Below are 14,016 nucleotides of genomic sequence, written 5' to 3' on the forward strand. Positions count from 1 at the left end.
GTCTGTTTTGGGGCCAATGACCCTGAATAAATTTTATTGACATCGCGAATGTCCCGCCCTCAACCTCGTAACATTTGCCCCTCAACCCCTTCCCACCATCCCCACAGCCAATAAAAAGTATTTGCCCCGCCCCCCCCACCCTTCCCACCCTGAAATTTTCAGTCTTCTCCCCTCCCCACCAGTGACTCGCCTCGGAATGCCGTACAGATTGCGGCCGGCGGCCGTTACATCATCATGGGATGGCCACTGTGGCCAGCTCAGTTAACCAGCATTTTGTTTCAATGAATTTTAATATTTAAATGAGGGTCCCGCCGCCAAGCAGCGAGACACAACGAGGCCTCGCCGTTGGCGGCAATATGTGTCGGGGCGTTCTCGCGTCATGGGTCATGGTGGGCCTCTCCCGCAAGTATTTTACAGGGCCCCCCGCCACGTCCCCCGACATCGAGGGGCTGGTAAAATTCAGCTCTCTTTGTGTTACTTAAGCAACACAATGAGGTACGTGGGTTCTAGTTCTTTGAATATCTCTAGAGGGTTTATTAACAGCTAAACTAATATATACAATACAGAGCTAACTATATACAGAAACTTTGTCCAGAGTGTTACAGTGCAGAGAGACTATGACTTCTAGTCACATGACTACATCCTGGTACTTAGCTCATTAGCATACTGAGTTCTTAGTGACATCAATCTTAAAGCAATCATCTAACATCCTTCCAAAGCTGAGTCTCGCGCACTACAAGTAAAAACCCATAAAATTAGATATCAAAATTAGTTATACAGGGATAGAGATTATAAAATTTACAAGCATAAAGATGGGAATTGTGAAATTTACGAGTGCAGAAGCTTAAGTGTCAATATAGCATTTCGTTGGTTTGACAACTCTTCCATATCTTGTTATGGTATAACCTTCTGGGGATGTGGATTTTCCCCTCGGTTGTTTCTGGTTTTCAGACATGCTGCCAATGTGTTGGTTGTTGTCCTATTGTTCTGTCACTGCATGTCAGTCATGCACCATCTTCATTCTTCCTTGAGTTTCGAGCAGTGTCTCCTGCATTGTGGAGAATTTGCATTTAAGCTGTTGCTGCTTTTTGTGAAGTTTCTCCTTCTCTGCATTCAGTTTTTGTCGCTCTGTCTTCAGCCTGCTAACATACTCTGTTGCTTTTCTCAGGATGACTACTTCTGAGGCTTTGTCATTCTTGCAGAGTTCCAGTACCTCATCTCGAAGAGCCAACAGACAATGATTCAACTCATTCCTCTTCTGCCTCTTCAGGACATTGTGTGTCCGTCGCCTCTCCTCATCCTCTGCGTCTGAAGGCCTGGAGCTCAAGGTTGAGGATTTGTTGGGGAAGGAGTGCTTGGCCTCATGGAGGTATCTGTCCATTCTGGCTCGTTTTGATGCTAGCAGTTCTCCAGAGAACAGAGGTAAGGGCATGGCATAGTTGTGCTGCTGCTGGGTTTCCAGACTGCACCGTTTGATGCTGGTCAGAGTCTGCGAGTGGGTTCTGGTCCTTGGAGATTTCTCCTTGACAATGGTGCCCACTGCCAGCCTTTGCTTCTCAATGGTTACAAATTCAATTTCTTCTTCTGAGACACTGAAGTGCGAAGAAACACGGCCTGTCGACAAAGAACTTCCACTGTCTGAATTTGGATCTTCATTCTCTTGGTGTGGCATCTCTGAGAAGGGGCTGATACTCTCGAAACCAGAACCACTGATATCCTGGAAGAACTGTGACTCAATCTCAGACATCAGGAAGCTGGACACAGTGAATGCACCCTCTCTGAGGTGCAGTACGGCATCGCCTTTGAAATGTCCTATGGCATAGAACCTGTCCTGGCACATTTGTTGTAAGTCCTGGACTGACTCAATGTAGATACCTTCTTGGTCTCTTCTGCTGTAATGGGTACCTTGGTGATCTCGTGGATAGTCACAATAGGTCCTTACACGCGGGTAGTCCTGCCATTGCTGGTCCGCATGTGTCTACCAGGTAAAATATTAGTGGTTTCCATGCCGACTTGCTTTAGCTACATCGCATTGTTCGTGTGCCACTGCAAGGGATGGGTGACCCATTGTATGCAGTTAACTTTGCAGTTGTCGGGCATGTCCCCCAACATCCCCACCGATCCCTTCCCGCTCCATTTTGCCAGCCGTCCTGCCTCTCAGCCCGTTGCCAAAGGTCTGGTAAAATCCAGCCCAGGGTTTCCACTGCAATTCACCCAAAATTAGCCAAACCAGCGCAAAAGATCAAGGAATTTCAAACACATTAAGCCCAGTGCAAATTGAGTTTCTATGAACTTTTATGTTGATTTATAAAACGTCGCGCTGGAAGCTGGCCCCGCTCACAAAACTAGCCACGTCTGCATATCGAATTGATCAGCCTAGCAAGTTTCCGATAATTGCACCCATTTGTGGGTCTTTGAGAAGACTTTTCAAATCAAGCTGAGGTTTTTTCCAGACAGGCACTAGTAGACACTTAGTCAAAGTCTTTACATATTAAGAAAGACTTCATTTACTAAGAAACTGACCAATGAAAGAAAAGAAAGTCTTGCATTTTATACAGTGCCTTTCACAACCACCAGATGTCTCAAAGTGCTTTTTAGCCAATGAAGTACTTTTTGAAGCGTAGTCACTGATGTAATGCAGGAAATGCAGCAGACAGCATGCACACAGCAAACTCACATAAACAGCAATGTGATTTGTTTTTGCAATGTTGATTTGAGTTAAATATTGGCCATGACACTGAGGATAACTTCCCTGCTCTTCTTAGAAACAGTGCCATGGGATCTGTTACATCCACCCGAGCAAGCAGATTGGGTCTCAGTTTAATGTCTCTTCCAAAAGATGGAACCCCCAACACTGCAGCACTCCCTCAGTACTGCACTGGAATGTCAGCCTTGATTTTTGTGTTCAAGCCCTGGAGTGGGACTTGAACGCAGAACCTTGTGACTCAGAGCGAGAGTGCTACCAACTGAGCCACAGCTGACACAAACTCACAAATGGCTCTGTATAAAGAACAAAGAACAGTACAGCACAGGAACAGGCCATTCGGCCCTCCAAGCCTGCGCCGATCTTGATGCCTGCCGAAACTAACACCTTCTGCACTTCCGGGGGCCCATATCCCTCTATTCCCTTCCTATTCATATATTTGTCAAGATGTCTCTTAAACTTCGCTATCGTATCTGCTTCCACCACCTCCCCTGGCAGCAAGTTCCAGGCACTCACCACCCTCTGTGTAAAAAACTTGCCTCGCACATCCCCTCTAAACTTTGCCCCTCACACCTTAAACTCATGTCCCCTAGTAACTGACTCTTCCGCCCTGGGAAAAAGCTTCTGACTATCCACTCTGTCCATGCCGCTCATAACTTTGTAAACCTCTATCATGTCGCCCCTCCACCTCCGTCGTTCCAGTGAAAACAATCCGAGTTTTTCCAACCTCTCCTCATAGCTAATGCCCTCCAGACCAGGCAACATCCTGGTAAACCTCTTCTGTACCCTCTCCAAAGCCTCCACGTCCTTCTGGTAGTGTGGCGACCAGAATTGCACGCAATATTCTAAGTGTGGCCTAACTAAAGTTCTGTACAGCTGCAACATGACTTGCCAATTTTTATGCACTATGCTCCGACCGATGAAGGCAAGCATGCCGTATGCCTTCGTGACTACCTTATCCACCTGCGTTGCCACTTTCAGTGACCTGTGGACCTGTACGCCCAGATCTCTCTGCCTGTCAATACTCCCAAGGGTTCTGCCATTTACTGTATACCTCCCACCTGCATTAGACCTTCCAAAATGCATTACCTCACATTTGTCCGGATTAAACTCCATCTGCCATTTCTCCACCCAATCTATATCCTGCTGTATCCTCTGACAATCCTCATCATTATCCGCAACTTCACCAACCTTTGTGTCGTCCGCAAACTTACTAATCAGACCAGCTACATTTTCCTCCAAATTATTTATATATACTACAAACAGCAAAGGTCCGAGCACTGATCCCTGCGGAACACCACTAGTCACATCCCTCCATTCAGAAAAACACCCATCCACTGTTACCCTCTGTCTTCTGTGACTGAGCCAGTTCTGTATCCATCTTGCCAGCTCACCTCTGATCCCGTGTGACTTCACCTTTTGCACCAGTCTGCCATGCGGGACCTTGTCAAATGCTTTACTAAAGTCCATATCGACAACATCCACCGCCCTTCCCTCGTCAATCATCTTCGTCACTTCCTCAAAAAACTCAATCAAATTAGTTAGACACGACCTCCCCTTCACAAAACCATGCTGTCTCTCGCTAATAAGTTTGTTTGTTTCCAAATGGGAGTAAATCCTGTCCCGAAGAATCCTCTCTAATAGTTTCCCTATAGTTTTTAAAAATTCTATTTTCAGTTATATAAAAACATGTTACTTACAGGTGGTGGACTAAACATTCTTATTAAAACTGCTTATTAGAGTCATAGAGAGATACAGCACCGAAACAGGCCCTTCAGCCCACCGAATCTGCGCCGACCATCAACCACCCATTTATACTAATCCTACATTAATCCCATTTTCCCTCTCACATCCCCACCTTCCCTCAATTCTCCGACCACCTACCTACACTAGGGGCAATTTTAACAATGGCCAATTTAGCTATCCTCCCACAAGTCTTTGGCATGTGGGAGGAAACCGGAGCACCCGGAGGAAACCCACACAGTTACAGGGACAACTCTGCACAGGCAGTACCCAGAACCAAACCCGGGTCGCTGGAGCTGTGAGGCTGCGGTGTTAGCCAATGCACCACTGTGCTGCCCATTTTCATCTATATATAAAAAAAACTGCAACAGATTACCACTCTTAAATATATCAAGGTATATTTTTAATGTCAGAAAAAGATAAATAAATGTGTTCTAAAAGCTGCCCAAAAGTGCTGATTTATGTAAGATTTTATATTTTACATTTTTATATTTGTGATTATGCAAATGAATTTGAGCAGAAACTAACCATAACTTCACTTCGGAGAAACCAGTGTAATTTGCACCCGGATAGCTGACTGCGCTCAAGGTGGAAACTCTACCCCTAGATATTTTGCAGCTGAAATGGGTTTCCTACTACAACTTTACTTTTGTCTAAGAAATACATAATGGATGGCTTATTCATAAATACAATACAGTCAAAACTTACTGCTTAGATTAAGACATTAAGAATCACGACTAGAAGTTGCTGCAAGCGTACCCGAGAAACAGTCAAATATCTCTTGCAGAGGAAGGCGGCTAATTTTGGCTTTGAGAAATAGTGCAGAATGGACGACATTGGATCAGCTGCCTGTTTTATACCTCTGCCAGTTTTCATTTCCGTTGAAGTGGGTGTCAATGTTTTTGGCGATGAAAAAAACGAGCTGACAGCAGTCTAAATCTTGGGGTTGAATTTCGCATATGATGTACATTGACCAGGGAATTTTCTCTACCTGCCCAATGGTGGGAGACCTCATTTAAATAAAGCAGACGAACTGCCAGCGCTAACCACACTTCTTATAGGTGCTCACCATTTGGGAGAATGGGAAATCCTGTGGGCTTGCCTACAGCCCTTAAAGAGGAGCTACACTTTTCAACAGTGAAGACTGTGTTAGTGAGACAGCTTGACTTCGTCCAGAGCCTCCCAATTCTCCAATGCAACTATGGCAGTGCTTGTGAAGCAAGTGAGGAGCAAGGAGGAGGCCCTCTTTCAGTTCAATGGGCAATAGGTGCCCTGGAAAATTAGCCAGTAACATTGGAGTGAGATAGTTGAACATTGTTCCAAGGACTTGGCATTGTACAGGGAAAAAAGTGACCTTAGTATATTGCCAAGGTAACACTCCCCTTCACATCTCTCTTAATCGCTGTTGCACTCTGCACCACCAGACTTTAGTCCAATAATATAAATCATTTCCTCCCCACTTCTCAAAGCTCTCTTCCAATCATAAAGGAACAGTCACTACACTTTTCTGCTTCCACTTGCACAATCAAAACCTGCTACTTCCCTCATAACTAGTTTCCCCCCACCCTTGGCCACAGTTACTGATTCTTCTTCAGCATGTACACCATGCTAAGCTGTCTACATAACTTCAAACTCTTCAAAAGGGCACATATTAACACACTGCCATAGTCAGAGACCACCTAATTACATTTTCAATTTCATCTTTAAGGCTTAACTACTGTGAAAGGCTTCTTTTCTGCAGTAGTTCTCTCACTCTATATATATATATATATATATATATATATAAATTCACAATATTTTGGTTAAAGCTTCAAATATTAGAAGGTAAAACCAAAGCAGCAAAAGCCAATCACGAGGATACTATCCTACCTCGCCTGCACTTAGATGTTGATGATCAGTCAGGTACAGCTACAAAATTCAGTACTGATCAGATCCAGGTCAGAGTTATTGACAATTTTTTGTTGTCTTTCTTAAAATGATATTGCTTGCAATGTACTTCTCTCTGTCCCAGTGGTTTCCCTATAAGGGTTATATGGATTTGGTCAGTCGTCATTTGGCAGGAGTGGGTCCAGCCAATACCTATTTCTCAACCAAAATAGGTGGATAGTACCAAAATAACACGAAACAGGTTATTAGTCATTTATCTCATCGATGTTTGTAGGTCCTACCTCCACACAAATTGGCTGCTGCATTTCCCCACATTACAACAGGGACTACACTTCAAAAGTAATTGACTTTTTTATTCTTACATGGGATGTAAACATCGCTGGCAAGGCCAGCATTTGATGCCCACCCTTAACTGCCCTTGAAAAGATAGTGGTGAGTCACCTTCTTGAACTGCTGCAGTCCATCTGATATAGGTAAACCCACAGTGCTGTTAGGAAGGAAGGTCGAGGTTTTTGACCCAGCGACAGTGAAGGAGCGGTGATATATGTTCCAAGTCAGGATGGTATGTGGCTTGGAAGGCAAATACAGGAGGTGGTATTCCCTTGCGTCTGCTGCCCTTGTCCTTCTAGGTGGTATAGGTCGTGGGTTTGGATGGTGCTGTTGAAGGAGGCTGCGAAGTGCTTTGGGAAGTCCTAAGGTCATGATATAATGCAAGTTTGTTCTGTCTTACTGGTGGAAGAATGGCCAAAAATAGAATTACAATACTCCATCAAATAAAAATGCCACTTAAAAATAATTTATTTCTTCTCCATCTTTGAATAGATCAGCATTCTTAACATCCTTACAGCATGGGCAATGGCACAGCAACAGAGGCAATCGGGTAAAATTTCAATGGGGGTTCTCCCAAACTCTCACTGTAACCTCAGCAGAAACCCTGGAAGAACAGAGTAAACAGTGGTTTATATATTTCCCAGGGACCTCTGCCAAAGTTATGGCAGGCAATCGGGAGAGCCTCCAAACATATTCTACCCCATGGATTTACCAATGTGTTTTAAGCATCCAATAGAGGATGAAAGGAGGAAGGACTGGTTAAAAATATTAAAGTTGTACTATCTTGGTAAAAAAAAGTGTTAAGCAAATCTCTATTTTAGTTTGAGAGTCCGTATGTGTACGCATATATGTGAGGGGGAGATTTCTACTGCTGCGCCATAATGTGGTTAATACACCTAAAAGTAAACACTTCCACCCAACATAAATAATCCATGGTGTCGCCAGAGGGGAGGGAGCATTTACACTCTGGCCATATCACTGGATCTCAGAACAGAATGTGATTCTTTATTTTATTCTTTCATGGGATGTGGGCGTCACTGGCAAGGCCAGCATTTGTTGCCCATCCCTAATTGCCTTTGAGAACTGATCTATAATAAATGTCTGTAATAAAACAGACCTTTCAAAATCACTTTTAAAAATAATTGCACCAAAGAAGATACTTGTGCAATTTCCTGACAGATCCTGCATAAATCAAAGAACACCCCGTAGTGTAGTACTGCTGAACTACATACAGTAAAAGCACTCACAGCATCATCGATGTGACATACAATCTGTGGAACGCACAAGTTACGAAGTCTGTCAGATGGCACTATACTATCTTTAATCCATTGCTTAGGGGTATGAAGCCGTTACCTCATTAGTGATGAATGTGACATACTCCCAGTACTCTACCTTCCAAGGTCAAACAAATAATCTGTATTGCGCCTATCCTTCACCACTTCCTGTGCATTAATGCCTGCCAGCTCACTTTACGCCCTCTGAATAGACAGGAATGTAGAGTGAGCTTATCCATTCACCTACTATCTGATCCAACAAATGTCTTTAAGCTAAAAAATATTAAATCAAAAAAAAACTCTGCTCAAACATGAGTCTTAGTCACCCCATACTCAATGCAGTATGTTTAGTGGAGTTGGCTGATGACTCTCTAAAAAAACAGCAAAACACATAAATCCACAAGGCTCAAGTTATCTCTGGGCAAATCATTTCCAAATTAATAGAAAAAAACAAGTACAGGAATGCCACAGCTTCACATTCCAGCCTAAATCCTAAAACACATCCAAACACAATTTCACAAGTGATTACACTGCAGGCCTAAAAGACAAACTCTGTTAGAAATTAAACAGAAGTGAAGCAACTAAATGCAGCACAAACACAACAGCACTGCTGCTATCAGACCATAAACACTGCCCTTTCACTACAGGGAGACTAGACAAAGACAAGCTAGGGAATGACGAGTAGAAACAAACCAACACACCAGGCAGCTAACAAAGCCCCAGCAGAGCATGAGAGGTCAATAAAGATAGTGCCATGCGCCAAAGAGGTCAATAAAGCCAGCACCAAGGTCCAGAGAGGTCAATAAAGCCAGTGCCAAGCTCCAGAGAGGTCAATAAAGCCAGTGCCAAGCTCCAGAAATGGCAGTAAGGCTCCAGAGATGGCAATAAAGCCAGTGCCCTTCTCCGGAGATGGTAATAAGACAGATGTTTGAACTGCAGAACAGCATCAGAAACATCGGAGGTAGCTGATTACAGGAAGGTTGGCCCTGTGCAGTAAAATAGCATATATCCCTGGTAATTGTGCTAATAACCCGTTTCCTCTCCTCTATTTAGATTGGTGGAAGTTAACAGTAACATTTAGTCTCATAGCTTTGTCATGTTAGGCCCCCAGCTGCCAAGAATGAGGCACATCAATTTTGTCATGAAGCTTGATTTTCAACTGTTGTTGGAGCGAGGAAATGACTTGTTAAATAGATCAGCCGTGGCTGGAAAAAACATTTACATACTAACAGACATCAAAGGTGAGGAAGCACATTCCAGGGCCTGCTAAGGAGGATACTCTCCACAAGGGCCAGGACAGATTAGACTAGCTAGTCACATGACTACCTGTTCCCGGGTTTTCTTTTGAACAGGCCATAGAGTTGGAAGTCAGAATGTCTGTTTGGTCCTGGACTGAGAAGATATCTCATGTTTGCTCCCATCCCTTTCTCACAAGCCTCTGAATCCACTGAAGACACACGAACCCCAAGAGAGAAAAGTTTCCTACAGCGAACAAGGTTTAAGAAGAATACTGGGCCCCAACAAAAAGCAAGATCTAACTACAATCAAGGACTCTACAGTGAGCTGGAAGAATATAACAACAACTCTTCAGATATTGCCTCAAACTTTCCACTTTATTTTTCTTCTGCTCTTTTCTGTCTCTATTTGCATGTGTGTATCACATATGCATGCTAGCGGCGACATGTCGTGTATCCGCAGGTGTCAACTGAATTAGAATTTAAGTTTAATAAATTTCAACTTTTCTTCTTTAAACCTGAGAAAACCTGATTATGCTGGTTTCTTTGCCTTATTATTGGAAAGTGGTGAATAAGGATTCACCAAGGGGGAGCTAAAAACACAGTGTATTTAAAAATTAAACCCTGTTACAGTAAGACCAGGTGAAGGCTGAAAGGGAATCCTGGATCTCTTTCTCACCTGATCATAACAGCCTTCTGCAGTCTCAGCTCCAGTCTAAGCAGAGAGCTTCAAGATCCATTAAAGACTGACTTCAATTTCTGTCGAGCAAACAATATGATCTCTGCTGCACTGCTCAGGATGGAGTGCCTTGAAATCAGCAGCAGACATGTGAAGGGAGTACAGATAGTCTAGTAGCGTGCGAATAAATACAGTGTGCTAACAGTCCTTCTGTAAACTATACTAAATGAAAGAAGTACTTTCCATTGCTGTGCCTCCTCCCTTCTAATTATTCAACATCCTAAAGATGTTTACATTTTATTTTAGTCGCTCGTAAAAGGGAGAGGGGTCCATCCAGTGGCACAACTGAGAACATACAAAACTCACTCTCAATTATCAGCTGTGGCTCAGCTGATAACACTCTCACCACTGCATCAGATGGTTGTCACTTCAAGTCTGACTCAAGAGACTTGAGTACAAAAATCTAGGCTGACACTCCAGTGCAGTACTGAGGGAGTGCTACACCGTCGAAGGTGTGGTCTTTCAGATGAAGTGTTAAAGCAAGGCCCCATCTGTTTTTCTTATGTGGTCGTAAAAGGATCCCATGGTGCGGTTTCAAAGAAGACCAGGGGAGTTCTCTCTAGTGCCCTGGGCAATATTTATCCCTCAGTCAGCTTCACTAAAATGGATGATCCAGTCATTATCACATTACTGTTTGTGGGGGTTTTCTGTGTGCAAATGTGCTGCCGCATTTTCTACATTTCAACAGTGTAATGTTTCCTACATTACTACACTTCATTGGCTGTAAAGTGCTTTGAGATGTCCTGAAGTCGTGAAAGGTGCTATATAAATGCAAGTCTTCCTTTCTATTTAATTGTAAAAGAAGGCAATCAGCTCCAGGACTAGAATCCAGAGACCCTACAATTCCAGTCAAGAAGCAGTTCCAAGAATCCTACCTGGCAACCTTGAGTGACAGGCAGCCCTGGAACTGGAAGTAAGGAACTTTCTCAGTTTCAGCAACAGGCAGCTTTATGACTGATGCCCAATGACCTTTCTGATTTCAGGAGTAGTAGGTAGTCCTGGAACTGGAACTTGGGAACCTTCTTGATTCCAGTGACAGGCAAACCCACGTGTTTAGCAACAGAGGCCACAGAAGCACCAGTAGCAAAATGCTTGCAGAAAAATCAAGAAATTGCAAGAGGTGGAAAAATTTAAAAGGTTCAGGGTATCGGACAGACTGAACCGCGGCTTCCACAGCAGGCTGAATAATCCTCCACCTGATTCTGCAACCATTATCTATGCCTATATTATTATTCTTAATGATAATATTTACTCACCAGAATAAGCCCAGAGATCAATGATGATGTGCCTGTCAGAGCAACGTAGAATTTGGGGGTTAATGTATTCAAAAACATACTCACTGCAAAAGAAAGAAGAGGAACATAAATTAACATTCACCTTCAGAGGTAGAAGCACAGTTCTACAGTGTTTTAGCAAAACTGATAAACTATCCTGTACTACAATTTTATCTAGCTTCATATGGCCATCATTATATAAAGTTTAGAGATACAGCACTGAAACAGGCCCTTCGGCCCACTGAGTCTGTGCCGACCATCAACCACCCATTTATACTAATCCTACACTAATCCCATATTCCTACCACATTCCCACCTGTCCCTATATTTCCCCTACCACCTACCTATACTAGGGGCAATTTATAATAGCCAATTAACCTATCAACCTGCAAGTCTTTGGCATGTGGGAGGAAACCGGAGCACCCGGAGGAAACCCACGTATACATATATTACAGATCTCATTTTGCTATCTTGCAATTTACAATTATAAACACCCTAGAACACAGTGCTTGTCTGGTTCTGTTACTGGACTAGCTAAACCAGAGGCCTGGATGAATAATCCAGAGAACCTGAGTTAAAATCCCATGTTTGAGAATTTTTACTTAATTATAAAAAAATTGCCTGGAAATTAAAAATAAAACTAGTTTCAATAACCATGAAGCTGCCAGATTGTTGTAAAACCCCAACTGGCTCACTAATTCCTTCCCTTTAAGGAAGTAAACCTTGTATGTGACTGGCTGACCCTTAACTGCCCCCTGACATGACCTAACATACAGACATTCAGTTGTATCAAACTTCTGTAGTTCAAGAAAAAGGCCCACTACCATCTTTTCAGGCTGGTCTAATGGTGACCATGAAACCATTGTCGACTGTTGTAAAAACCCATCTGGTTCACTAATGTCATTTAGGGAAGGAAATCTGCTGTCCTTACCTGGTCTGGCCTACATGTGACTCCAGACCCACAGCAATGTGGTTGACTCTTAAATGCCCTCTGAAATGGCCTAGCAAGTCATTCATTTCAAGGGCAATTAGGGATGGGCAATAAATGCTGGCCTAGCCAGCGACACCCACATCCAACAAACAAATATAAAAAGGGCAATTTGGAATGGGCAACAATGTTAGCCTTGCCAGTGACACTCAGATCCAGATTTTTTTTTAATATTCAGCTTTATTTTTAACTTTCTTCCTTGACTCACTATGTGCACGAGAGGAGCAGGCACAGAAAGGTATGGTGGAGAAGCTTCCAAGCAACTCATTTGATGCACCTAAGTTTGTATATTTATCAAGCAGTGCATTTTTCTTTGTATTAAACACATTGCATAAAAAGAATTTGGCCAGATGGTCTGAAATGGCCTCATCTGGCCCTATACATTCCAATGTTTCTATAATCAGGCACACAGCCAGACAAACCGTTTACCCCACTCATTACTTAACAAATCTCCTCTGCTCGAGAAACAGCTTCTACCATCCTGTGTTGAGACCCATCATGTTTACTTCTGACTGCCACAGACTCTGAATGCTTATTTAGTACAAGAGCAAAGCCAAACACCGCTGACTGACCAACCATGCACTGGTATTGCCATTTTGCTAAAGGTGTGCAGCTAAACAACATTGGCCTTTTCAAATGCACTCAAGCGTAAACTCAAGTCAGAACTCTGCAAAGTTAAAACGGCCATCTCATATCAGCAACACCTGGCTTCTAAACCAGAGAATAATTACTAGGACAGCAAAGAAAGACAGCAGGTTGAGAAGGCCCCTCCCCCTATTATATTTCCACCTAGATGAATGAATTTAAAAAGAATATAAACATTCCAAAGTGTTGACCACTCAGACAGTAACAAGCATTCAGCAAAGCTGATCAAATGCATCAAATAAAGTTCTGAAGTATGACTTTCAGTAAGGGTCGTTTTGTTGTTCTCATATGTCTAATGCAAGCTACAAACTACCATACAGTTTACAAATGTCACAAAGACCTTCTGCTTCTTTGCTGTGTCATGTAAGTGTTTTTTTTTCTCTGTTTAAAAACTAAGGGAGGTCTGTGTGCCTTTAATATTGAAAGAAGTTTTAATATTCTCTGGGAAAAGTGTGTGCGAGCTAAAAGCCTGTTCCTAAGCAACAGCAAGACAGTATGTAAAGACTGGCTAGAACTGGTTTGATCTGGCAGACCAGCAAAGAGTGCTCTCCTTGAAGGAGAATTTCTCTCTCTCAGCAGAAAATCTACATTGACCTACAGGCTGTGTTTCACCCAAAGAGGAAATGACCCCTGGAAAGGAATCCTTGCATTATTGCAGCGGCGACAGGGAGAGCGAGGTGGCAGCTGGGTAAGTAAGTCCTATATATTTGGGCAGCGGCTGAACCCGAGACACTACACCTGTAGTGTCTCCCACCCGCCCTCCTCCTCTAACCAAAAAAAAAGGACTCGGTGGTGTGCAGATAAGGTAAGGCTTTTTCTATTTTTTTTTCCTGTGATTGGTGAAAACTTTTCGTTCCTTTTTCGTTTATCTAAGTTAAGAATAACTTAAGCTTAAGATTGAAAATGGCAGGAGATCTCAGACTCGTGTTATGCTCCTCTTGCTCAATGTGGGAGCTCAGGGACATGGCTGATGTTCCTGACTCCTTCACGTGCTGGAAGTGTGTCCAGCTGCAGCTCTTGTTAGACCGCATGACGGCTCTGGAGCTGCGGATGGACTCACTTTGGAGCATCCGCGATGCTGAGGAGGTCGTGGATAGCACGTTTAGCGAATTGGTCACACCACAGATAAAGATTGCTGAGGGTGAAAGGGAATGGGTGACCAAAAGGCAGAGAAAGAGCAGGAAGGCAGCGCAGGTG

General features: G+C 43.3%; 2 protein-coding genes across 15 annotated transcripts in view; both read right to left on the bottom strand.

Annotated features, from left to right (window-relative positions):
• LOC137379558 (suppressor of tumorigenicity 7 protein homolog) overlaps positions 1-14,016 on the bottom strand; it is a 231,948-nt gene that overhangs the window by 66,657 nt on the left and 151,275 nt on the right. For 13 of the 14 annotated variants that reach the window (XR_010976857.1, XR_010976858.1, XM_068050546.1 and 10 more), the window contains exon 2: positions 11,169-11,251. Coding sequence is in view for 12 of the 14 variants with exons in the window: in XM_068050546.1 (XP_067906647.1) it covers positions 11,169-11,251 (83 nt within the window). In the remaining 2 variants the exon portion in view is untranslated. Of the gene's footprint in view, positions 1-11,168; positions 11,252-12,620; positions 12,684-14,016 lie in introns of those variants that run through there. The other variant, XM_068050549.1, reaches the window with a different exon arrangement.
• LOC137379843 (N-myc proto-oncogene protein-like) lies at positions 271-2,475 on the bottom strand. Its single transcript, XM_068051233.1, has one exon. It carries the CDS (start codon positions 1,838-1,840, stop codon positions 1,001-1,003), a length of 840 nt encoding a protein of 279 aa, XP_067907334.1. The 5' UTR covers positions 1,841-2,475; the 3' UTR covers positions 271-1,000.

Source organism: Heterodontus francisci, chromosome 18, assembly GCF_036365525.1.
Source record: "Heterodontus francisci isolate sHetFra1 chromosome 18, sHetFra1.hap1, whole genome shotgun sequence".
NCBI classification, from domain to species: Eukaryota; Metazoa; Chordata; class Chondrichthyes; order Heterodontiformes; family Heterodontidae; genus Heterodontus; species Heterodontus francisci.